Source organism: Rhineura floridana, chromosome 2 (assembly GCF_030035675.1).
Source record: "Rhineura floridana isolate rRhiFlo1 chromosome 2, rRhiFlo1.hap2, whole genome shotgun sequence".
Lineage (NCBI taxonomy): Eukaryota > Metazoa > Chordata > Lepidosauria > Squamata > Rhineuridae > Rhineura > Rhineura floridana.
The window spans coordinates 94,346,829-94,373,621 of NC_084481.1; the positions used below are offsets into that span (position 1 = coordinate 94,346,829).

The window sequence follows — 26,793 nt, forward strand, 5'->3', positions numbered from 1 at the left end:
TTGTGGATAAGGGATTGGTTAAGAAGCAGAAAGCAGAGAGTAGGAATAAATGGACAGTTCTCCCAGTGGAGGGCTGTAGAACGTGGAGTCCCTCAAGGATTGGTATTGGGACCTGTACTTTTCAACTTGTTCATTAATGACCTAGAATTAGGAGTGAGCAGTGAAGTGGCCAAGTTTGCTGACGACACTAAATTGTTCAGGATTGTTAAAACAAAAAGGGATTGCGAAGAGCTCCAAAAAGACCTCTCCAAACTGAGCGGGCGGAAAAATGGCAAATGCAATTCAATATAAACAAGTGTACAATTATGCATATTGGAGCAAAAAATCTGAATTTCACATATACGCTCATGGGGTCTGAACTGGCGGTGGCCAACCAGGAGAGAGACCTCAGGGTTGTAGTGGACAGCACGATGAACATGTCGACCCAGTGTGCGGCAGCTGTGAAAAAGGCAAATTCCATGCTAGCAATAATTAGGAAAGGTATTGAAAATAAAACGGCCAATATCATAATGCCGTTGTATAAATCTATGGTGCAGCCGCATTTGGAATACTGTGTACAGTTCTGGTCGCCTCATCTCAAAAAGGATATTCTAGAGTTGGAAAAGGTTCAGAAGAGGGCAACCAGAATGATCAAGGGGATGGAGCGACTCCCTTACGAGGAAAGGTTGCAGCATTTGGGGCTTTTTAGTTTAGAGAAAAGGCGGGTCAGAGGAGACATGATAGAAGTGTATAAAATTATGCATGGCATTGAGAAAGTGGATAGAGAAAAGTTCTTCTCCCTCTCTCATAATACAAGAACTCGTGGACATTCAAAGAAGCTGAATGTTGGAAGATTCAGGACAGACAAAAGGAAGTATTCTTTACTCAGCGCATAGTTAAACTATGGAATTTGCTCCCACAAGATGCAGTAATGGCCACCAGCTTGGATGGCTTTAAAAGAAGATTAGACAAATTCATGGAGGACAGGGCTATCAATGGCTACTAGCCATGATGACTGTGCTGTGCCACCCTAGTCAGAGGCAGCATGCTTCTGAAAACCAGTTGCCGGAAGCCTCAGGAGGGGAGAGTGTTCTTGCACTCGGGTCCTGCTTGCGGGCTTCCCCCAGGCAGCTGGTTGGCCACTGTGAGAACGGGATGCTGGACTAGATGGGCCACTGGCCTGATCCAGCAGGCTCTTCTTATGTTCTTATGATGATGTAAATTGTGGTCCAGCAACTCCAGGAGAGCCACAAGTTCCCCATGCATTGTTTACAAAATGACAGGTGGTGATAGTGCAGGGCAGGTGCCCTTACATTTCGACCACAATCTTGGCAACAAATGTTACAGACAGGCATAATAAAGCCATGAATAATTGTTCCTCCTGACAATCACAGGCTCATGAAAGTCTCATTGATGGCCATTTCCCCGGCCCAGAGGAGACACTGCAGCACTTGGCTGCTCTGAGGCTGCAGTACCTTTATGGGGACTATTCCAAAATCTCCTGGTCCCTTGACAACACCTATCCAGTGAACAGGCTGAAGTCCAAAATCCTGCAGTCAATGAAGAGCAGCGGCCCCAGCAGCCATGCTCTGGAGAGAAGGCGGACCAGCTTCCTGGAGGGCACTCTGAAGCGTAGCTTCAAGGCTGGCTCAGTGAAGAAGCAAAGGGTGGAAGAGGAACAGATGATGGAGATGTGGGTGAAAGAGGAGCTGTCGGCAGCTCGGGCCAGCATAACAGAAAAGTGGAGTAAACTGCAGGGGCTGCTTCAACAGCAAGCCATGGTGGCCTATATGAACATCATGAAGGAATGGTCAGGCTATGGCTCCACTCTCTTTGATGTTGAGGTGAGAGACGTACGATAATACTTTCTACTTATTTTCTCTAGGCTGGGACCTTAGTATTGACCATTACTTTCAAAGTGCTCAAGGAGAGTTATGTATATTTTCTCAGTTGTCCTTTTATAAGAACCTTGAAAATGTTTCCATTTTATTGTCCCCACTTTTCATATTGGGGCTTGTGGGGGAGGGAATTGAGACTCAAGCTGATAGAAGACGTGCTGAAGAGATAGTGTGATGTACTGGCAGCCTTTCCCAACCAGTGTGCCTCCAGGTGTTGTTGGACCACAACTCCCATCAGCCTCAGCCAGCATTGCCAATGGTCAGGAAAGATGGGAATTGTGGTCCAACAACATCTGGAGGCACACTGGTTGGGAAAGGCTGGGTTAGAATGTTGGACTAGGTCTGAGGAGACCAAGGTTCATATCCTTGCTCAGACATGGAACAAGTCACACAAACTCCCTCAGCCTCATTTACCTCACACACTGCTACTTGTAACCATGGCCCTTGCCCTTCTTGGCTAGAGATCGCTAGCTGAGGGGATTGAGTGGGTGGGTCCAGGGGATGGTTAATGCCTCATTTTGAGGAGTAGTACTGCTGGCTGCACTGAAGGAGGTGTTGGTGAGCTTCCTCCTCAGGAGACCTCCCTGGAGCACAAAGATTTCAACAACTATCACTCAGTTGCAAATATCCCCTTCTTGGGCAAGGTGCTCAAGTTGTTGTTGGCTGTTTAGCTTCAGGTGTGCTTGGAAGAAGCTGATTATCTACACCCATTTCAATCTGGCTTCAGGCCTGGCTTTAGCACTGAAATAGTTTGATGGCCTGTATCAGGGGACTGCAACCTTATGGTTTCTCCTTGATTCTGTATAGTTTTTCATACCATCTGATTCAACCATGGTATCCTTCTGGACTGGCTCGGTGGATTGGGACTCGGAGACATGGCTGTTCAGTGACTCTGTTCCTACCTGCAGGTCCCATTTCAGAGAGAAGCAGTTCTACTCCTTGGCAGTTGTGCCGAGGGGTCCCACTGGGTTCTGACCTGTCCCACATGCTCTTTAACTTCTCAGGCTGGCGTGTGAGGCATCCACTGGATGGGTTGTCTGTCCTGATTCTCTCTGACTGGAACCATGTGACTTTTGAGATTCAATATACTGTCCTCCCTCTTGTTTTCCCCAAGTTTTTTTTTTGTCTCTCCCTCCACTCAAGCAGTTATCCATTCCCTACTACTACCATCGCCTTTCTCTTTCTTCGGGCTTTTGGGTGTTGAGATGTTTTGATCTGTATGGTATTACACAGATGGATGGATTTCTAGCAGAAGGGTGCAAGAGAGCTGGAATGAACACCAGTTGGGTGGGAGGGAAGTTAGCCTTGCTTCATCACATCTCCCCTGGGAATAACCGTATGGTTTCATCTGCAGAGCAAGGGTTTTGGTGGGAGCTCCAAGCTTGGCAGTTCTCTTGAACAATGACATAAAAATCTAATTAGCATAGTGACGGGTAATGGGAGGTACGGCGTTGTGAGGAGAATGTGCCAGATAAGGGGAACTTGTCCCAGACAAGTAGTGTCTGTGACCTGTTCCGGTTCTCCTCACATCCCCAGGACTGCTGGTTGTCCTATCAGTCAGCCTTCGGATCTCCATGTGCTGTTGTTAAACGCCAGGTCGGTTCACCATAAGATCTCCCTTGTTCATGATTTAATTGTGGAGGAGGCGGCCGACCTGGCGTGCATAACTGAAACCTGGGTGGGCGATCAGGGAGGAGTTGCTCTTTCCCAGCTCTGCCCACCTGGGTATACGGTTCAGCATCATGGTGGAACCGAAGGACGGGGAGGTGGGGTTGCTGTGGTCTATAGGAGTTCTTTCTCACTCACCAAGCACCCTGTCCAGGTGTCGACTGGTTTGGAGTGTCTCCACCTTGTGCTGGGCCAGAGAGACAGACTGGGAATTTTGTTGGTGTACCGCCCACCCTGCTGCCCAACAAATTCCCTAACCGAGCTGACAGAGGTAGTCTCGGAGGTATTGCTGCGGTCCCCTAGACTATTGGTACTGGGGGACTTCAACATCCATGCCGAGACTGCTCTATCTGGGGCGGCTCAGGACTTCATGGCCTCCATGACAACCATGGGGCTGTCTCAGGTTGTTACTGGCCCAACGCATGTGTCGGGACATACTCTTGATTTGATCTTCGCCACTGGACATGGAGATGGTGATCTGGTGGTTGGGGGTTTTTCATCTACCCCATTGTCATGGACAGATCACCGCTTGCTGAAGTTTAGGCTCACAGCGACCCTTTCCCTCTGCAAGGGTGGGGGACCTATTAAATTGGTCCGCCCCCGGAGACTAATGGATCCTGAGGGTTTCCAAAGGGCTCTGGGGGATTTCCCAACTGAGAAGACTGGCGCTCCTGTCGAAGCCCTGGTCGGATTGTGGAATACGGAGATGACCCGGGCGGTTGACACGATCGCTCCCATGCGCCCCCTCCTATGTAGAGCTCATACAGCTCCATGGTATACCGTGGAGCTGAGAGTGATGAAGCAAGAGAGGAGGAGGCTTGAGTGCAGATGGAGGCGAACTCCTGACGAATGCAATTATGCCTTGGTGAGTGCCTGTTCTAAGCGGTATATAGTAGCGGTGAGGGCAGCAAAAAAGAGATATTTTGCTGCCACAATTAAGGCATCTCTCTCCCGCCCGGCGGAGCTCTTTAAAATCGTACGAGGGCTTTTACATTCTGGCCCTCGGGACATCATAGATTCATCTGTAGCCCGCTGTGATGAGTTCGCGAGGCACTTCCAGGATAAGATCGCATGCATTCGCCGGGACTTAGACTCCAATATTATGGCAGTGGGATCTAATGAAGCATCCAGAACATGGTCTTGTCCTTGTTTATTGGATGAGTTTCAGTCTGTACAGCTTGAGGATGTTGACAAGATCCTTGGACTGGTGCGGGCGACCACATCTGTGCTGGACCCTTGCCCCTCTTGGCTGGTGAAAGCTGGCAGGACCGGAACCGCTGGCTGGGCCAAGGAGATAATAAACACCTCTCTGAGAGAGGGAGTGGTCCCTGACTGCCTAAAAGAGGCGGTTGTGAGACCGCTCCTGAAGAAACCCTCTTTGGACCCAGATAACCTGAACAATTATAGACCTGTGGCGAATGTTCCGTTCCTGGGCAAGGTCCTGGAACGGGTGGTTGCCGGCCAGCTCCAGGGGCTCTTGGATGACACTGATTATCTTGATCCATTTCAATCCGGTTTCAGGCCCGGTTTTGGCACCGAAACAGCCTTGGTTGCCCTGTATGATGACCTTTGTCGGGAGAGGGACAGGGGGAGTGTGACTCTGTTGATTCTCCTTGATCTCTCAGCTGCTTTTGATACCATCGACCATGGTATCCTTCTGGGAAGACTCACGGAGTTGGGAGTTGGGGGTACTGCTTGGCAGTGGCTCCGCTCCTACTTGGTGGGTCGCCACCAGAAGGTAGTGCTTGGGGAACATTGCTCGATGCCCTGGACTCTCCATTGTGGAGTCCCGCAGGGATCGGTACTGTCCCCCATGCTTTTCAACATCTACATGAAGCCGCTGGGTGCGGTCATCAGGAGTTTTGGGGTGCGTTGCCATCAGTACGCTGATGACACGCAGCTCTATTTCTCCTTTTCATCCTCTTCAGGTGAGGCTGTTAACGTGCTAAACCGCTGCCTGGCCGCGATAATGGACTGGATGGGAGCTAACAGACTGAAGCTCAATCCAGACAAGACCGAGACGCTGTTGGTGAGTGCCTTCTCTGCCCAGATGGAGGATGTTCATCCTGTTCTTGATGGGGTTACACTCCCCTTGAAGGAACAGGTGCGTAGCTTGGGGGTTCTTTTTGATCCTTCCTTGTCACTTGAGGCCCAGGTGGCCTCGGTGGCACGGAATGCTTTCTACCATCTTCGCCTGGTAGCCCAGCTACGTCCCTATCTGGACAGTGACGACCTCGCCTCAGTTGTTCATGCTCTGGTAACTTCTAGACTGGACTACTGCAATGCGCTCTACGTTGGGCTGCCCTTGAAGACTGTTCGGAAACTACAACTAGTCCAGAATGCAGCGGCCAGATTGCTGATGCGGACCAGAAGGTCCGCTCTTATAACACCTGTTCTGGCCCGTCTGCACTGGCTTCCTGTTTGTTTCCAGGCTAGATTCAAAGTGCTGGTTTTGACCTATAAAGCCCTACACGGCATGGGACTGCAATACCTGGTGGACCGCCTCTCCCAATATGAACCTACCCGGACACTGCGCTCAACATCTAAGGCCCTCCTCCGAGTGCCATCCCATCGAGAAGCTCGGAGGGGGGTGACTAGAACCAGGGCCTTTTCTGTGGTGGCCCCCGAACTGTGGAACAGCCTTCCCGATGAGGTGCGCCTGGCGCCGACGCTACTATCTTTTCGGCGCCAGGTGAAAACCTTTTTATACTCCCAGGCATTTTAAAGTGTGTTTTAATGGTATTTTCATCATTGTTTGTATTTTTGGTTGTTGTTTGGTTCTTTTATTGTTTGTTTGTTTTGTTTTCTTGATTTATTGTATTTATTGTATTTATATATTGCTTGTTTTTTATCTTTTTGTACACCGCCCAGAGAGCCTTCGGGCTTAGGGCGGTATATAAATTAAATAAAATAAATAAAATAAATTAAATAAATAAAAATATTTACTTACTAATTCGGAATTTCTCTGAATGGAAAAAAGAAGGAAAGGCTTTTGGGCAGGGGGAAAGAGCTTCTTACGCATACCTCATCTACTTGCTTTCAGTCTTCAGCTCAAACTTCCACTGCTTGCTTTTTCCAATTGCACCTTTCCTTTTTGCTAACCCTTCATGTTTCTTTCCTGCAGTGTAAAGAAGGTGGCTTTCCAAATGACCTCTGGCTTAGTGTCAGCACAGAGAATGTGTCGGTGTACAAACGGGGGGACCCCAAACCGCTGGAAACGTTCCAATATGAGCACATTGTCTTCTTTGGGGCTCCCCAGCCCAATACCTTCAAGCTGACAGTGGATGAGAGAGAGATGTACTTTGAAACCCCCCAGGTATGTTTCATGGAACACTAGGTTAGTTTTTTTTTGCGAGTGACCACTGTACTGAGGCTGGATTGGCTGGGCAAAAAGCATCATGTGAGACTTTTTTCCATGGCCATTCAGTTTTAAGGTATACTGCCGAGACCAGGGTTGGGAAACCTGTGGCCCTCCAGACGTTGTTGGATTCCAACTCCCATGATCCCTGGCCATGCTGGCTGGGGAGTCCAACAACATCTGAAGAGCTGCAGGTTCCTCAACCCTGAACTCAACACAGCTGGACTTATCATTTGCACCCAGGTCCTCCCTCATGACAGTTTGTTTTTCCACTAAGGCTTGCTCACTGTGATCTGGATGCAAGAATAAGAGTAGGCCAGGAATGTGGAAAAATCTCATCCAAAAAGCAGAACTTACAGGCAGGCCCGGCGCTAGAGGGCGGCTATGTTGGTCACTGGCCAAGGGCTGCTGTGGCTGAGAGGGGCCCCTGTGGCTGGTAGGGTTACCAGGTGTCCGGTTTTTGGCCGGATACTCCAGCTTTTGGGGATCATCTCCGGGTCTGTGGGTGACTCACCTTAATCTCCGGACTCTCAGCTCCAATTTTTTAAAAAAAAGGTTTCTAGGTGGTCTGGTTCCCAAGATATACACCAAAATGTCAGTCCCCCCGTGACTGTTAAATCTGTTTAACAGATCTGTTATAGCAGCTCGTAGCTCTAACCCCGCCCGTTCAGGATTGTAGCCAATAAGTGAAGCCAGGGTTGTGATTTGTTGACCTTCAGGCAGTGCCTAGACTTCATTTGCAATGCCAGAAAATGGTGTTTTTTTCCGTTTATCTGAAAATCTCATAAATTGGGTAAGTATATAGCTTTCAGGTTTTTCTTCTCTTGTGTGCAAGAGTCAAACCCTAGGCTGTTAAAGAGGGCAGTGCTTTGAATACCTTCTCAATATGAAAGCTTTAATCCAATACTTGTTTTTCTGGGAGTAAAGCCATGCTAATCCCGTATACCTGGAGTAAGCCCCATTGAATTCAATAGGACTTACTTCTGAGTAGACATGGTTAGTTTTGTGCTGTAAATTAATGGAACTTTTGAGTGAACATAGCAAAGAATTGTGTTTGTGTTGTAAATCTTTCTCTCCCTCTCAAATCCTATTTTTAAAGCAATTAGGCAGGGCTTACTTGTTTTTTTTATGTAGTTTTTATTATGTAGGAAACTAATACTGATTTTTTTAAAAAATGTTCTGCAATGACCAACTGGTTTGACGATAAACTATTTTATGGGGTGTATTTTTACATCTGCAGTGTGTGTGTGTGTGTGTGTGCGTATGGAGTCTTTCAATTAAATTATAAATAAAATTATTGGCAAAAACAGAGACAGGTATTTAAAAACATTCAAAATAATAAAACCAACAATGAGTTAAAAACAGATTTTAAAATGCAATAGCTTCTACATGCCTGAATAGGCTTGCCTAAACAAAAATGATAGTAGCAGGTACTGAAAAGAGGCTTCTGCCTAACGTCAATAGGCAAGGAGCTCCAAAGCGTAGGTGCTGCCACATTACAGGACTGATTTCTTACAAGAGCAGAACAAGTACTGTGTGGCACCCATAACAGGGAAAGCACACCTTGAACTTGGCCTGGTAGCAAATCAGCAACCAATGCAGATTTCAGAGCAGAGGTATTATATGCTGATAGGATCTTACTCAAGTCAGCAATCGTGCCACAGCATTCTGCATTAACTGCAGCCTTGGTCAGGTTGTGCTGTATGGGGATTTTTGGGACCTTGGCTGACTGGCTGCCAGGATTGTTTTAGTTTAGGTTAGGAAACCTGACTGGTGATGAGATACTGAATTTTTTTGTCTTACTCATAGGAATCTTGTGGTTGGTATGGTATTGCATTTAGGAAAGCATCACCGTCTTTTCTTTTTCTGTTTGCATTTCATTTACCTTTAACCTCACTCCCTTACATCCATAGAAGCAACAGCAGTGGTTGAATGTGCTCAGCTCAACCCCCTAAACCCCACTGATGATGCACCTTGTTGGTTGCATGGCAGTTTGTTTCTTGCCCAATAGTGGTAAAATAGAATTCACATGTTTTGAAGTGTGGCTGCAATTCTCGTTCCCAAGCTGCTGCCTGTGAAAGTAGACCAAACAATGTGTGTTTTCTCCCTGTCAATTATTATCCACTGGAATTGGGTTGGCTTCAGGGGCATCCATCTTTACTCCCAAATGCTCCCATCTAACATCTCCACAACACTAGGCTCCTTTCTTCCTGCAATGGCCTTCTGGTGACTGGCCTGGCCTGAGGGCACTTAAACCCTTCTGCTGAAAGCAAGTAGGCTAGATTAAATGTTCCCTACCCAGGCTCCATCTTTCTTTAAGATTTCTATCTTGATTTCCAATCGGAGAAATTTTTTTAATTGTATGCTCCAAGCAACTGTGATTGATGCTTAATGTATCATGCTTAATGACATCACTAGGGCCCACCCTGTGACTTCACTAGGGTCCACCCCTGTGACATCACCCAGCCCCCCCCCACCACCACTAGGGTCCACCCCTGAAATCTCAGGTTTTGGGATGCTTCTGACCTGGCAACCGCAACCCTAGTTGCTGGGGATGGGTAGATGTTGCTCCTGAACCATGCTAGCATTGGGTCATGGGCCATGCACCCCGCAACACAATACTGGCAAGGATCGCAGAGTGGGAGCCAGCCTCCCAGGAAACACCCCTTCCCCCACTGGCATGGACTTAAAATAGGCCTGGCTGTGCTACTTCCCATGTTGCCGCATTAGCGTGCCAGTGTGCTGTGCAGTCACTGCTGAGGGCCCACTGCAGCCTGGTGCCCAGGGGCCTTTCGCATTTCTAACCAGTGTACATAAGAACGCAACCATACAGAAAGTGAAACAATAAAACAATAAAAATGTACTATGAAACCAAACACTACCTTGAAATGCCATCTGGGACCATAAAGTCTTAGTCATGCAGCTGAAGTTCAATAAGGAGGGTGCCTCTGTCTATTTTGGCCTATTTACACTCTGTGCCTTTAGCTCCATTTTCCTCTTTCGTCATCCATCCTTTACCTTATGACAAGGCTAAATGCATCTCTTCCTGCTGTCCACTGTGAGTATTACATGATAGCAGCTGGCTCTACTAGTGATGGTCAAATGTCTCTCCACCATTGGAGACCCCCAGTTTCTGCTGCCATCCTTTCTTTCATCATCTCATTTGCCTCTATCCGTGTCATGATGTCCATCACAAGTTATTAATATTCACTGCTTTAACGTCCCAGTTTCATACTAAATCTTCTGTAGAACTCCTGCACTGTTTTGGTGTGCACCGTACCTTTTTGTACCTCATTCAGCTGGTAGCTTTTCTAATAAAATGTGGCTTTTTATGTAGCACAGTTGGTGAGCAAAAATAGCTACAGTTCTTATCTTCTCGCTCATGCTTCCTATTTGACAGGTGGAATATAGAGGCTGAGAGAGCATGAGACAGGTGAAGCCGTGGCAATGTTGGAATTTGAGTAGGGCTGTCACCCAGTTAATCTCATTTATGGGAGATGAATGAATTCAATCTATTTCATATACATAAGAAAGGGAAAGGATGCTTACTGTATATTCCGGCGTATAAGACGACTGGGCGTATAAGACGACCCCCAACTTTTCCAGTTAAAATATAGAGTTTGGGATATACTCGCCGTATAAGACTACCCCTGCTTATGACATGCAAGCGATGTACCTTACCGGCGATTGGCTGGTTGTTGTATACAAAGCAGGGGATTTGAACCCCAGCCTTCCAGGTCTTAATCCAATTCTCTAACCACTATACCCCACTAGCATAAAATAAAACTCGGCATACATCCTAACCACTACACCGCGCCACATAAAATGAAACAAAACCTAGCTAGGGGACAGGGTGGTACAGAGCGAAACAAGTGCCAGGGATGAGTTGGGTGTTTTTAAGCTCCACACCCTAAAAGTGAGATTATGACATCAGCCTGTGCTGGCACCTTTTAACTTTGGAATAGTCTACTGCACAAAACACTAGTCCCTATGATTGCCATTGCTTCTTTTTAGCCTGCATCGCAGCCTCCCCTGCCCTGGTGCCCACCAGATGTTTTGGACTACAACTCCCAACTGTGCTGGCTGGGAGTGGTCGTGCAAAACATCTAGAGGGCCCTGGGTTGGCAGAGGGTGCTGTGCCCCAAACATTTCCATTTCCAGGCCGATTCTAACAGAACCACCACACTGCAAATTCAAACAGCTTAGCTTAAGAAAAAGCATACAGAATTGCCATGACTTTAAACACACACAGATGCAGCTTCCCCTGCCGCCTTCCAAGGTCTTAGCGATCAAGTTAGCTTGGACAGACCTAGCTGCAACAATTCTCTTTTCACAAACAAGGGGGGGGGAGACAAAAATAAATAACCAAGCCGAAAACACACACACAGGGGACAGAATAAGAATTGCTAACTTATTTCGGGGAGCTGCGGTGCATTCAATTTGCAAAAAAATGTATCTATAGTGGGTGGCAAAGATTTGGTGTAGGCCTCAAGAGGAGACGGGCACTTCCTGGATCTAACAGAGAGGGGGAAGGAAAGAAGAAATTGAGCCAGGGAGAATGCACACTTGGGGGAAGGTGGACTTAAAATATTCCACAGGGATGCAACATATTTTGGGAAGGCAAGCAGAAGCATCTCCCAATAAAAATAATAATAAAAAAGGGCTATCATGCACAAACATGGCTTTCAGGCACTGATGGGCGGTGGGGATACCATCCACAATCTTAGCTGAACAGGGCTAAACAAACAGAACATTGTCCCAACCACAATGGCCCAACCACCAGCAAAAAGCAGAGAGATGACCCCTCCCCAGCTAGCACCAGTGTTGGACATTCAGGGGGCGGAGGGAGAAAAACATACATAATGCCTCCTATCTCCCCCTTTTTTTGGCTAAACATTTGTAGTCAGCTGCAAAGAACTCTTCCATTTCTCAAAACACCAAAGGCCTTTAACAAAAATCTGCTTCCCCATCCCAGAGAAACAACACAAGCTGGGAAGAAGGGGGGAGGTCGGTGTTCTCCCCCCAAAAAACCCCTAAGTTAAAAAAAAACTTTATCCAACCACAATCTTTTTCATATATATTTTTAAAAGATTTTTTTAAAAGGAAGAGAAAACAAAAGGGGGGGCTTATAGATTTGAGGGGAGGGGAGAAGACCTGGAAAGGGCCCCCACCCTCTATAGAATAGGATTTCTGAGAAACAGCATCAAAAAGGAGGGAAGGGAATGATCATTACTCTAATTTTCCAAGAAGAAAATGAACGCCAGTGTTGTTTCTGCAGCAATGAATCAGATCCGTGGGGAAGGGGGGGGCTGTGAATTTACACTGCCCCCCCCAAATCTCCTTATAAAAATTACCGTAGTCGGGGGCGGGGAATGCACAGCTCAAGGAACACACCCGGCCTCAAAGTAAGTTTAGCTATTAAAAGCAGCTTGCCCAGAGCTTCACGGCCACGATCCCACACACCTTTACTTGGAAGTAACTGCCCTTGAACATAGCGGGGCTTCCTTCCAAGTAGGCTGCAAAATCCTAAGCGTCTGAGGCGGGGGATCCCCCTTACCTCCGAGTAAACGTGCAGAGGGCTGGGCTGCTAACGGGATGAGTCGATGCGAAAAGTTCACCTTGGCAGGCGAGGGGGGGGGCTTCTTTACTTCCGAATAAAGGCGATTCCCGCCGGGCTTTGCTTGGGAGTGAAGAAGCCCCCGGGGGGCTTACTTTAGAGTAACAATGCAGCGGAACTGGGCGGCGCAAACTCTTTCGAGCATGAATTTCCTTGGGGAAAAAACGCCTAAGCGCTCCATGCAATCAAAAGCAGGACTGGACCCAACCTTGGCCACAAAGTAGGCCTGCTGAAATCAACAGGCACGGCCGGGCTCCGTTAGTTTCAGTGGGTCTCCTCTGGAGTAGAACTTTCCTGGAGGCCAGCCCGCAGCCGATCACACATTTCCCAACTCTAATTCGAGGGAGACCGCGTCACCCCAGCCATGCCTACTCGGAAGTAAGTCCTCTTGACTTTCACGGGGCTTACTCCCAGGTAAGTGGGGTCACGAGCGCCGCCCCAGTCAGGCTCAGAAGAGACAAACATTCACACACCCCATTTGAAACTGATGGGCTCAAGTCTACTCTAAAAGTAACTTGAATTGTTCGATAACCCCCATAAGCATTTTCCCGTTAAAGGAAAGAAAAGAGACCGATCCAACTTAATATTTTGCTCACCCGATGAAGGAGAGAAAGAGAAGATGGGGAGGGGGAAGGATGGAGGGGAAAAGGAAGGTCACCCCCCACTCACCCTCTCCGACCCCAAATGGCTTAAAAGAAACGTGCCTGGCGCAGACCCGTTGAAATTAACAAGTCTAGTCAGTTTCACCAGAGGAAGCAGAATTGCTCCAGACTGGCCTGCTTTGGCTAATCTTTTCCTGAACCCAAAACGGCGTTGGAAGATAATAATAATAATAATAATAAATAATAATAAATTTTATTTCTAGGCCGCCTATCTGGCCGCACAAGCGGCCACTCTAGGCGGCGTACAAGATAAAGTAAAATACAACATACAAACTACATAAAAACCCAAGAACTACAATATAAAACGAAACCGAACCCACCCATAGCTAAAACCAATGGCACCCAAAAGAAAACAAAAACAAAAAAAAGACAAAAACCCAGGCCACCTCAGCCAGCCGGCTTATGTATCCCTCCCAAGAGGGACAGGTGATGGAAATTAGTCACAGCTGGCTGGGTACCTGGGACCTGGTCCTGCAGGAGGCACGTCTGCCAGGCAGCAGTCCCACTGGGAAGGGTGGTGGAGGTGGTGTTCCAACAGCAGCAGCAACAGCAGGCTCTCCTTCCCTGGGTGGCGATGTTCTCCTTCTTCCTGCAGGCACTGGGTCTCCCAGGCCACCTCAGCCAGCCGGCTTATGTATCCCTCCCAAGAGGGACAGGTGATGGAAATTAGTCACAGCTGGCTGGGTACCTGGGACCTGGTCCTGCAGGAGGCACGTCTGCCAGGCAGCAGTCCCACTGGGAAGGGTGGTGGAGGTGGTGTTCCAACAGCAGCAGCAACAGCAGGCTCTCCTTCCCTGGGTGGCGATGTTCTCCTTCTTCCTGCAGGCACTGGGTCTCCCAGGCCACCTCAGCCAGCCGGCTTATGTATCCCTCCCAAGAGGGACAGGTGATGGAAATTAGTCACAGCTGGCTGGGTACCTGGGACCTGGTCCTGCAGGAGGCACGTCTGCCAGGCAGCAGTCCCACTGGGAAGGGTGGTGGAGGTGGTGTTCCAACAGCAGCAGCAACAGCAGGCTCTCCTTCCCTGGGTGGCGATGTTCTCCTTCTTCCTGCAGGCACTGGGTCTCCCAGGCCACCTCAGCCAGCCGGCTTATGTATCCCTCCCAAGAGGGACAGGTGATGGAAATTAGTCACAGCTGGCTGGGTACCTGGGACCTGGTCCTGCAGGAGGCACGTCTGCCAGGCAGCAGTCCCACTGGGAAGGGTGGTGGAGGTGGTGTTCCAACAGCAGCAGCAACAGCAGGCTCTCCTTCCCTGGGTGGCGATGTTCTCCTTCTTCCTGCAGGCACTGGGTCTCCCAGGCCACCTCAGCCAGCCGGCTTATGTATCCCTCCCAAGAGGGACAGGTGATGGAAATTAGTCACAGCTGGCTGGGTACCTGGGACCTGGTCCTGCAGGAGGCACGTCTGCCAGGCAGCAGTCCCACTGGGAAGGGTGGTGGAGGTGGTGTTCCAACAGCAGCAGCAACAGCAGGCTCTCCTTCCCTGGGTGGCGATGTTCTCCTTCTTCCGGCAGGCACTGGGTCTCCCAGGCCACCTCAGCCAGCCGGCTTATGTATCCCTCCAAAGAGGGACAGGTGATGGAAATTAGTCACAGCTGGCTGGGTACCTGGGACCTGGTCCTGCAGGAGGCACGTCTGCCAGGCAGCAGTCCCACTGGGAAGGGTGGTGGAGGTGGTGTTCCAACAGCAGCAGCAACAGCAGGCTCTCCTTCCCTGGGTGGCGATGTTCTCCTTCTTCCGGCAGGCACTGGGTCTCCCAGGCCACCTCAGCCAGCCGGCTTATGTATCCCTCCCAAGAGGGACAGGTGATGGAAATTAGTCACAGCTGGCTGGGTACCTGGGACCTGGTCCTGCAGGAGGCACGTCTGCCAGGCAGCAGTCCCACTGGGAAGGGTGGTGGAGGTGGTGTTCCAACAGCAGCAGCAACAGCAGGCTCTCCTTCCCTGGGTGGCGATGTTCTTCTTCCGGCAGGCACTGGGTCTCCCAGGCCACCTCAGCCAACCGGCTTATGTATCCCTCCCAAGAGGGACAGGTGATGGAAATTAGTCACAGCTGGCTGGGTACCTGGGACCTGGTCCTGCAGGAGGCACGTCTGCCAGGCAGCAGTCCCACTGGGAAGGGTGGTGGAGGTGGTGTTCCAACAGCAGCAGCAACAGCAGGCTCTCCTTCCCTGGGTGGCGATGTTCTCCTTCTTCCGGCAGGCACTGGGTCTCCCAGGCCACCTCAGCCAGCCGGCTTATGTATCCCTCCAAAGAGGGACAGGTGATGGAAATTAGTCACAGCTGGCTGGGTACCTGGGACCTGGTCCTGCAGGAGGCACGTCTGCCAGGCAGCAGTCCCACTGGGAAGGGTGGTGGAGGTGGTGTTCCAACAGCAGCAGCAACAGCAGGCTCTCCTTCCCTGGGTGGCGATGTTCTCCTTCTTCCGGCAGGCACTGGGTCTCCCAGGCCACCTCAGCCAGCCGGCTTATGTATCCCTCCAAAGAGGGACAGGTGATGGAAATTAGTCACAGCTGGCTGGGTACCTGGGACCTGGTCCTGCAGGAGGCACGTCTGCCAGGCAGCAGTCCCACTGGGAAGGGTGGTGGAGGTGGTGTTCCAACAGCAGCAGCAACAGCAGGCTCTCCTTCCCTGGGTGGCGATGTTCTCCTTCTTCCGGCAGGCACTGGGTCTCCCAGGCCACCTCAGCCAGCCGGCTTATGTATCCCTCCCAAGAGGGACAGGTGATGGAAATTAGTCACAGCTGGCTGGGTACCTGGGACCTGGTCCTGCAGGAGGCACGTCTGCCAGGCAGCAGTCCCACTGGGAAGGGTGGTGGAGGTGGTGTTCCAACAGCAGCAGCAACAGCAGGCTCTCCTTCCCTGGGTGGCGATGTTCTCCTTCTTCCTGCAGGCACTGGGTCTCCCAGGCCACCTCAGCCAGCCGGCTTATGTATCCCTCCCAAGAGGGACAGGTGATGGAAATTAGTCACAGCTGGCTGGGTACCTGGGACCTGGTCCTGCAGGAGGCACGTCTGCCAGGCAGCAGTCCCACTGGGAAGGGTGGTGGAGGTGGTGTTCCAACAGCAGCAGCAACAGCAGGCTCTCCTTCCCTGGGTGGCGATGTTCTTCTTCCGGCAGGCACTGGGTCTCCCAGGCCACCTCAGCCAGCCGGCTTATGTATCCCTCCCAAGAGGGACAGGTGATGGAAATTAGTCACAGCTGGCTGGGTACCTGGGACCTGGTCCTGCAGGAGGCACGTCTGCCAGACAGCAGTCCCACTGGGAAGGGTGGTGGAGGTGGTGTTCCAACAGCAGCAGCAACAGCAGGCTCTCCTTCCCTGGGTGGCGATGTTCTCCTTCTTCCTGCAGGCACTGGGTCTCCCAGGCCACCTCAGCCAGCCGGCTTATGTATCCCTCCCAAGAGGGACAGGTGATGGAAATTAGTCACAGCTGGCTGGGTACCTGGGACCTGGTCCTGCAGGAGGCACGTCTGCCAGGCAGCAGTCCCACTGGGAAGGGTGGTGGAGGTGGTGTTCCAACAGCAGCAGCAACAGCAGGCTCTCCTTCCCTGGGTGGCGATGTTCTCCTTCTTCCGGCAGGCACTGGGTCTCCCAGGCCACCTCAGCCAGCCGGCTTATGTATCCCTCCCAAGAGGGACAGGTGATGGAAATTAGTCACAGCTGGCTGGGTACCTGGGACCTGGTCCTGCAGGAGGCACGTCTGCCAGGCAGCAGTCCCACTGGGAAGGGTGGTGGAGGTGGTGTTCCAACAGCAGCAGCAACAGCAGGCTCTCCTTCCCTGGGTGGCGATGTTCTCCTTCTTCCGGCAGGCACTGGGTCTCCCAGGCCACCTCAGCCAGCCGGCTTATGTATCCCTCCCAAGAGGGACAGGTGATGGAAATTAGTCACAGCTGGCTGGGTACCTGGGACCTGGTCCTGCAGGAGGCACGTCTGCCAGGCAGCAGTCCCACTGGGAAGGGTGGTGGAGGTGGTGTTCCAACAGCAGCAGCAACAGCAGGCTCTCCTTCCCTGGGTGGCGATGTTCTCCTTCTTCCGGCAGGCACTGGGTCTCCCAGGCCACCTCAGCCAGCCGGCTTATGTATCCCTCCAAAGAGGGACAGGTGATGGAAATTAGTCACAGCCGGCTGGGTACCTGGGACCTGGTCCTGCAGGAGGCACGTCTGCCAGGCAGCAGTCCCACTGGGAAGGGTGGTGGAGGTGGTGTTCCAACAGCAGCAGCAACAGCAGGCTCTCCTTCCCTGGGTGGCGATGTTCTCCTTCTTCCTGCAGGCACTGGGTCTCCCAGGCCACCTCAGCCAGCCGGCTTATGTATCCCTCCAAAGAGGGACAGGTGGTGGAAATTAGTCACAGCTGGCTGGGTACCTGGGACCTGGTCCTGCAGGAGGCACGTCTGCCAGGCAGCAGTCCCACTGGGAAGGGTGGTGGAGGTGGTGTTCCAACAGCAGCAGCAACAGCAGGCTCTCCTTCCCTGGGTGGCGATGTTCTCCTTCTTCCTGCAGGCACTGGGTCTCCCAGGCCACCTCAGCCAGCCGGCTTATGTATCCCTCCCAAGAGGGACAGGTGATGGAAATTAGTCACAGCTGGCTGGGTACCTGGGACCTGGTCCTGCAGGAGGCACGTCTGCCAGGCAGCAGTCCCACTGGGAAGGGTGGTGGAGGTGGTGTTCCAACAGCAGCAGCAACAGCAGGCTCTCCTTCCCTGGGTGGCGATGTTCTCCTTCTTCCGGCAGGCACTGGGTCTCCCAGGCCACCTCAGCCAGCCGGCTTATGTATCCCTCCCAAGAGGGACAGGTGATGGAAATTAGTCACAGCTGGCTGGGTACCTGGGACCTGGTCCTGCAGGAGGCACGTCTGCCAGGCAGCAGTCCCACTGGGAAGGGTGGTGGAGGTGGTGTTCCAACAGCAGCAGCAACAGCAGGCTCTCCTTCCCTGGGTGGCGATGTTCTTCTTCCGGCAGGCACTGGGTCTCCCAGGCCACCTCAGCCAGCCGGCTTATGTATCCCTCCCAAGAGGGACAGGTGATGGAAATTAGTCACAGCTGGCTGGGTACCTGGGACCTGGTCCTGCAGGAGGCACGTCTGCCAGACAGCAGTCCCACTGGGAAGGGTGGTGGAGGTGGTGTTCCAACAGCAGCAGCAACAGCAGGCTCTCCTTCCCTGGGTGGCGATGTTCTCCTTCTTCCTGCAGGCACTGGGTCTCCCAGGCCACCTCAGCCAACCGGCTTATGTATCCCTCCCAAGAGGGACAGGTGATGGAAATTAGTCACAGCTGGCTGGGTACCTGGGACCTGGTCCTGCAGGAGGCACGTCTGCCAGGCAGCAGTCCCACTGGGAAGGGTGGTGGAGGTGGTGTTCCAACAGCAGCAGCAACTGCAGGCTCTCCTTCCCTGGGTGGCGATGTTCTCCTTCTTCCGGCAGGCACTGGGTCTCCCAGGCCACCTCAGCCAGCCGGCTTATGTATCCCTCCCAAGAGGGACAGGTGATGGAAATTAGTCACAGCTGGCTGGGTACCTGGGACCTGGTCCTGCAGGAGGCACGTCTGCCAGGCAGCAGTCCCACTGGGAAGGGTGGTGGAGGTGGTGTTCCAACAGCAGCAGCAACAGCAGGCTCTCCTTCCCTGGGTGGCGATGTTCTCCTTCTTCCGGCAGGCACTGGGTCTCCCAGGCCACCTCAGCCAGCCGGCTTATGTATCCCTCCCAAGAGGGACAGGTGATGGAAATTAGTCACAGCTGGCTGGGTACCTGGGACCTGGTCCTGCAGGAGGCACGTCTGCCAGGCAGCAGTCCCACTGGGAAGGGTGGTGGAGGTGGTGTTCCAACAGCAGCAGCAACAGCAGGCTCTCCTTCCCTGGGTGGCGATGTTCTCCTTCTTCCTGCAGGCACTGGGTCTCCCAGGCCACCTCAGCCAGCCGGCTTATGTATCCCTCCAAAGAGGGACAGGTGATGGAAATTAGTCACAGCTGGCTGGGTACCTGGGACCTGGTCCTGCAGGAGGCACGTCTGCCAGACAGCAGTCCCACTGGGAAGGGTGGTGGAGGTGGTGTTCCAACAGCAGCAGCAACAGCAGGCTCTCCTTCCCTGGGTGGCGATGTTCTCCTTCTTCCGGCAGGCACTGGGTCTCCCAGGCCACCTCAGCCAGCCGGCTTATGTATCCCTCCCAAGAGGGACAGGTGATGGAAATTAGTCACAGCTGGCTGGGTACCTGGGACCTGGTCCTGCAGGAGGCACGTCTGCCAGGCAGCAGTCCCACTGGGAAGGGTGGTGGAGGTGGTGTTCCAACAGCAGCAGCAACAGCAGGCTCTCCTTCCCTGGGTGGCGATGTTCTCCTTCTTCCTGCAGGCACTGGGTCTCCCAGGCCACCTCAGCCAGCCGGCTTATGTATCCCTCCCAAGAGGGACAGGTGATGGAAATTAGTCACAGCTGGCTGGGTACCTGGGACCTGGTCCTGCAGGAGGCACGTCTGCCAGGCAGCAGTCCCACTGGGAAGGGTGGTGGAGGTGGTGTTCCAACAGCAGCAGCAACAGCAGGCTCTCCTTCCCTGGGTGGCGATGTTCTCCTTCTTCCTGCAGGCACTGGGTCTCCCAGGCCACCTCAGCCAGCCGGCTTATGTATCCCTCCCAAGAGGGACAGGTGATGGAAATTAGTCACAGCTGGCTGGGTACCTGGGACCTGGTCCTGCAGGAGGCACGTCTGCCAGGCAGCAGTCCCACTGGGAAGGGTGGTGGAGGTGGTGTTCCAACAGCAGCAGCAACAGCAGGCTCTCCTTCCCTGGGTGGCGATGTTCTCCTTCTTCCGGCAGGCACTGGGTCTCCCAGGCCACCTCAGCCAGCCGGCTTATGTATCCCTCCCAAGAGGGACAGGTGATGGAAATTAGTCACAGCTGGCTGGGTACCTGGGACCTGGTCCTGCAGGAGGCACGTCTGCCAGGCAGCAGTCCCACTGGGAAGGGTGGTGGAGGTGGTGTTCCAACAGCAGCAGCAACAGCAGGCTCTCCTTCCCTGGGTGGCGATGTTCTCCTTCTTCCGGCAGGCACTGGGTCTCCAGTGAAGAAGAAGGAAGGATTGGACAGGAGGGGGACGCTGAAGGAAGGAAAGTGGCCGGGGGGGGAGAGACTTGTTGCAAGGAGGAGAGAGCTCTGGTTCCTTACACTCACGTTTGGCAGGAAGTCAAATGGATATATAATATATATATTCCCCTTTCTTTCTCCGGCGCCCGGTTTAATTGATTTTTTTTGCGGGGGGGGAGGGATGAGGGAGGGTCTCTTCTGCGGCTTCCCACGCGGCGGCGGCGCTGCAATGGCGCCTGAAACGCAGCACCTCCGCCGCCTGCCCTCCGCGTAGCATCGTGGGGAGCCCGTCGAGAGGACCCAGGAGATCGGGGCTCCAATACTCCCTGCCGCTTTGCCAGGAGGCTCACCGGGGACCCTAAGTCGGGCCCTCCCTGCGGCCGCTGGATCACGCCCTTCGCCCAGCACCTGCCCTCCTCCCTGGGGCCAAGCAGACTTGGGCGCAGAAGGGCTTCCTTGGATCCAGCAGCGACCTCCAGCCATCTCGCCCGCCCCAGAGCTCCAGCCCCCGCATGCCGGGCCTGACGCAGCTGCGCTCGCTCGGCGGTGGCCCGAACAAGGAGCTCCGGCAACTTCTTCCCTGCCGCTCGGCAAGCCGGGGGCAGTAGGGAGCCAAGCGGCCGGTCTCCCTCGGGGCAGCCTTCGGGTATATGCAGGGAGGGGATGGAGGCCCCTTCCCCTCTAAGCCGTGACCATTGGCCGCTACTGCAGCTTTGTTGTGTCTCGGGAATGTTCCACGCCGCTCGCTGACCCTCCCCCCGGCCCCTCTGATTCAGCCCCGCCGTCCGTCCTCCCGCCCGCGTCATCCCGGCCTGGCCTCTGGCTCGGCAGCTATTTTTCAGCACCCGGCGTATAAGACGACCCCCGACTTTGGAGAAGATTTTCCGGGGTTAAAAAGTCATCTTATACGCCGGAATATACGGTAACTTGTTTTTTGAAGATGCATGCCTGTCTTGCAGCAGGCACCCTCTTTGATGAGGAGTCATTTAAGATGTTGATTTCCGCCCGGTTTTAATGTTTTGTTTTTATTTTGCGTCTTCAGTCCTACAAAGGGCCATCAGAGTGTTTAACAAAACATATAGAAAAATAAAATCATAATGAAACAATCAGATTGAAAAATGACAATTCCAAAACAAAGCTCTTAAAAACAGGAGAGACCCTCAAAAGTTTTTGTATTATAGATTCCGCTGCTCAATCGGGGACACCTTTTTTATCCCCCCGTCCAGTTGATCTAACCTATTTAATTGACTAGCATTGCAGGCCTAGAGAGGGCTGGCCCAAGAAATGTTGCTTCCTGGGATGAAGTACAAGATGGGGCACATGCATGCACACACACGCACACACACACACGTGCACGCACGCATGCACCATTCCATGTACAGAAGCCACCTGGACTGACAATGGAATCTTACTTAAACAATTATGATGGGATGGCTCCTCTGCCATACTGAGAGCAGCAGACTAACAAGGGAGGCGGCCAGGCCAGAGCCTTCGAGCCTCCCCAGAGGCCCAGTGGGCCTGGCCCCACTCCACTCTCGCCGCCTCTCTCCCACTCCTGCCGCCATGGACTCTGACGATAACATAAGGGCAAGGCAACAAGGCACACACAGTGAAAAAAGTGGATAAAAGAAAAATCAGCTCATTTGAAATGTGGTGTTGGAGGGGAGCTTTGTGGATACCATGGAGAGGGAAAAAGACCAATAATTGGGTGTTAGAACAAACTAACCAGAACTATCACTAGAAGCTAAAATGATGAAACTGCGGTTATCATACTTTGGACACATAATGAGAAGACAAGATTCACTAGAAAAGACGCTCATGCTGGGAAAAACACAAGGGAGTAGAAAAAGAGGAAGACCAACCAAGAAATGGGTTGATTCCGTAAGAACTTACAAGATCTGAACAGGGTGGTTCATGACAGATGCTATTGGAGGTTGCTGATTCATAGGGTTGTCATAAGTGAAGGCACATAACACACATGGCAGAAAATATATTCCACAGGTAGGAAACCTTTTTCAAGATTAGAGCATTTCCTTCTGGGCAATCTGCTGGAGACCGCTTGCAAGTGGTGGGTGGGACCAGAGGCAAAAGTGGGCAGAGCAACTAATGCAAGCTCTACCTTTGCCCAGTAAAGCCCCGTCTATCCTCCATCCACGTGAGCAAGAAGCATTCCAGGCAGGCAAAAAACATTGAAGGAGGGTGCAAAGTTAAGCCAATGAGGGGTGTGGGTTAGGGAGGGGGAGTGTGGCTGAGGAGGAGGTACAGCCCAGGGAGAATCCCAAGGGCCGGATGGAGAGGCCTGGAAGGCCACATTGGGCCCCCAGGCCTGAAATCCCACATTCCGGATACATACCATTTGCTTCTGGACATCATCAGAAATCACTGCCATTTGGCTCTCTAACACCTCAAGGGGTTCTGACTGTCCCTTCTTATTTTACTAGGTGGGAGAGATTATTAAAATCATGAAAGCCTACATCAACATGATTGTGAAGAAATGCTGTAGCGTCAAATCGGCCACCAGCCTGGACAGCCGTGCAAGTATCTGGACAAGGTGATGAGGCCTGTAAAGCTAACCTGAGCCCTTGAGAAAGATACATGATGCATCCCAGCCAGATCTGTAGCAAAAATCCTTTTTGTAAGAAGAATCCTCCCCCCCCAACTTAATTGCCTGAGAGAAGCAAAAAGGGACTGATGCTGAGCGCCCACAGCGACAGGGTTTGCTCCTTAACCAAAACCACCACCAAGACTATGGCTAGCTACTCTTGGCAGCTTGTGTCCAGGCTTCCTCTGCCTCACTTTTGTAGCAAAGACCTTATTGCAGAGGTAAAGTGAGATCACCAGGAGCAAATGATGTGGAAGATCTTTTGTGCAATAAAAGCAGCAGGAAGAGGAGAGAGAGTGAGTCAGTCTAAGGCGGTGCTGTGATGCACCACACTGTTTCTGCGTTGGTCCATCTACACAAGACGTAAGAGGCTCTCTTAATGACAGCCAAGCTCTCCAGTGGCAAAGACTAAATTGCTCCATTTTGGGGGCAATGTTCCCTCAGGGATGAGCTGCTACTACTGAACAGACTTGTATTGGAGGATTGTGTTGTCAGTATTACCATCCCCAGGGATTAATGGCTTTCAAACCGCACAGAATTTCCAAAGCTGCTACTGCTAAGAGGCCACTTCCTCTTTGCTATTAGTGGAGATCTCTCCAGAGGCTTCTGGCAGCTGCAGCAGGAGCTTTAAGGAAAACACCAGCTATCGCAAGGCCGGGTTTGAAACGACATGGGCTTCCTTGGGTGCCGTTCTTCCAAGCCCTTTGCAGAGGAGCAATTTCTCATGGTGCATGTTAGGAGCAATTGCTACTGAATAGTATAAAAATCCATTTATCTAATTAGACCAAGGAGTGAGAGTTGTGGACAGATTTATGTGTATCTACTTGCAAGGAGGACCATCCTCTTTCCCCGATTGCTGTTACGCTGCTCTCACCCACCCCCACCATCCTTCCTTCCTGGAGTCTGGGCTGCTTTTCTCTCGTTGTCCTTGTCTATAAGCGGTTTTTTCTGCATGGCTGCTCTCACACCCGAGACACATGAAGCATTGTGAGGCAGCTGAGGAACTAGATAACTTTTATGAAGGTAAAAGGAGCAAACTGGCTGGTAAGGCAGCAGAGAATAAAAACTAGAGTTAAGGGAATTGAAAACACAGAAGCTAGAAGGCATGCCCTGTGCTAGGTCAGGCAGGGAAGGAACTGAGGGAAGAGGCAGAGCTGACTGTAAAACTTTGCATCACGTCTCCCACCTGCGTGCCAGCCAGGGAAGAATGGTTTCCTTCTCTGAGCTGCTGAAGCTCTAAAGCAGGAATGAGGAATCTGTGGCCCTCCAGCTGTTCCTGGACTGCACCATCCCTGACCATTGGCTATGGTGCCTGGGGCTGATGGGAGTTGGTGCAACAGCTGGAGGGGTGCACCCACCCCTGCCCTAGGATGTTTTTTATGTGGCTCAAACCTCACGAGGGAAAGTAGCACATTTGTCCATTGTGGTTGGCTTTAGGACACCCATGTAAAGAAGCCCACAAAAGTAACTGGCGTGCTGTGGGATGGCTCATGAGGGAAGATCTCCACCCCTCTTCCAGCAGCCCTCTGTATTTCTCTGATGGGTGCGAAGGAGGGGACTTCCCTCCTCTGGCAGGGAATTGGGTTTCTGTGCTGGAGATAGAGGTGGTCTGGCCTTAGCCAGCACACATACTCACCTACATAAAACTGCACTCATTTGCCTGCTTACAATTCCTTGTTGCCTGAGACAGGTGCTTAAATACAAAGCTGCTTTAGGATCCAAGCCCCAGAGAAATTATTTATATTCTGCACTAAAAATAAAAATTCTTCAGTAACAGAATCCCAATTTTCTCCCAAGAGAAAACAATCTGAAACTTGTATACAATTTATGCAAAATAAGCTTATTCTGCTTCCGCTAGCAATAGAAAAAGTGTAAAGAGGTAGGTGAAGTATTAAAATTCAGTTGCCAAACTACTGAAATCTTGCAAAGCCCACCTCCAGCTTTCTAAGGTGTCTAGCCATTGCACGGGTATTTTTCAGCATCCTGGCATAGCCTTAAGGGCTAGGAACTTGCTTCAGAAAAAAATTACAACTGAGGTGCTCAGGATCCTGAATTCTGGGTCTGCTACCCATTTCTGCTTGCGTGTAATCTGAGTAGAATATATTGAGCCTTGCCTTTCTGTCTGAGCACAAAGGCATTACTTTCCCCTAATCCAGCCAAACTTGAGTATTCGCACTTTCTTATCTAGGAAAACCAAGCTGCCATCCTTTCTGACCTTCTACCCGGCAAGGTTGGGTTTCAAATATCTCTTCCAGCCCACTCCTGGCAAAACCCAAAGAATCTGGAAATTGTCCTCTACAAAGGATTTTCCAATCAGGGATTTCACCTCGCACACTCCCATCCCTTTGTCACTGGGAATGCAAATAAAATAAGAGTCACACCTGTCTGAAGAAGCCATCTAGTGACATAATCCTAGTAACTTTTTATTGAAATACAATAGGCAATGCCACAGCTAAGGGTTTAGCATCCACTTCTTTTTGTGTGTGTCAGGTACAAGTCCCACCCAACTTTCCTGTGCATGTTATATAGTTACATCAGCCAGGCTGGACATAAACATCACATCTCACTTTTCTGACTGGGAAAGATTGCCTTAAAAAAACCAAACTGAGTCACATCCAGTGTTTCCCCCCCCCCTTGCATTCACCAGGTAATGAAGTGGAACAGAGAAGATAGATGGACTTGATCTTGCTTATTTGGTCTGATACACTGAGTAGAATGTTCTTAGTGCCCCCCCCTCCCCAGTCTTTGACCCTGAACTACCACCCTGTCCTGGCTCATGGGTTGCTGCAGGCAGCTTAAACCCAATTAGGAATATAACTGCCCATTAATTCTACTGCAGATTTCCTTCTACTCTTTTTGTTTGTTTAATTTGTAACTGGCTTTACAAGATGGAGGTTTAATAAATTATTGGATTGCATCAGTTTTCTTCAGTTTCTCACAGGCTTGGTTTGCCCTACAACGAGGCTTCTATGTGAAATTCTTCTCTTTCCAACTTTTTTTTAATTTCCTTGGATTGTTTCCAACACTGTCCATGAACAAGTGGAGCTGGGTTCCACTTGCTTCACAGGACTTCATATTCCCCCCCTCTCCCCCCCCCAATTTTGAGAGCTATGGGGCTGGAGAAAAAAGGTGAAGTCCTGTTGTGCAAGCAGAAGTCCCCCCGCACAGCACTGGATTCAAGCCTTGGGACAAAAAAAGAAAAAGGGGGCAACCACACTTGATTGGTAGAGGAAGCTGCTTTATGAGCAAAATCTAGCTTAAGGGGATCTAGCCAACAGGCTAAATAAAGGACCTTGGCTTTGCACAATTCAGAAGAGCGCCTTTTCTTCCTGGACTGCTTTTTAAAATTTTTATCCCATTTTTTGAGAGAAGGGATTAGCCCACAGAAAGGTACAAGAAGCCAGTTGTGCTCACGTTGATTTCTGACCAGATTATTACAGCCCTGTTCAAGCCACTGGACAGAATAAAGAGCAGGTGTACAAATGGCCCAACTTTTCTTTATATGCTTGTTTTCATTCCTAGAAGGGAAAGTTTTGTTTCTTGCCAGTGGCAACTCGGAGGTAATATAGGGCCCAGGCTAAGCACCCCACTTGCCTGTTTTCTATATTCTGGTTTCTTTCCTAATTTCTAGCAGGAGACAAAGAACATTGCTACAATTTCAGAACTGTCAACAAATTGCTTTTGAATAGTTTTAATTCTTATAGTAACACATGCCATACATTTGAACCTGCAATACAGAAGCACAAACAGGATTTTTTTTGTCTCCCAAAGACTGTGTGTTAGTCATCCAAGCTTGTGTTCTGCCACTGATTTGCACTAGCCATGCAGAGAACTTGGAGGTGCAACAGGAGACTCAAAATTGATGTAAAGCCCCCACTTCCTCCAAATATATATATATATATATATATATTCCAGAAAAAAACCAGGACCACCTTTGCATACAACA

General features: G+C 51.0%; 1 protein-coding gene across 1 annotated transcript in view; it reads left to right on the top strand.

Moving 5' to 3' along the window:
- Positions 1-25,831, top strand: part of LOC133376735 (unconventional myosin-X-like) — a 117,167-nt gene extending 91,336 nt beyond the window's left edge. Inside the window, exons 39-41 of the mRNA XM_061609438.1 lie at positions 1,374-1,823; positions 6,670-6,861; positions 22,687-25,831. Coding sequence (XP_061465422.1) covers positions 1,374-1,823; positions 6,670-6,861; positions 22,687-22,800 — 756 coding nt within the window. The 3' untranslated portion in view covers positions 22,801-25,831. The remainder of the gene's footprint in view (positions 1-1,373; positions 1,824-6,669; positions 6,862-22,686) is intronic.
- Positions 25,832-26,793: the final 962 nt, after the last annotated feature.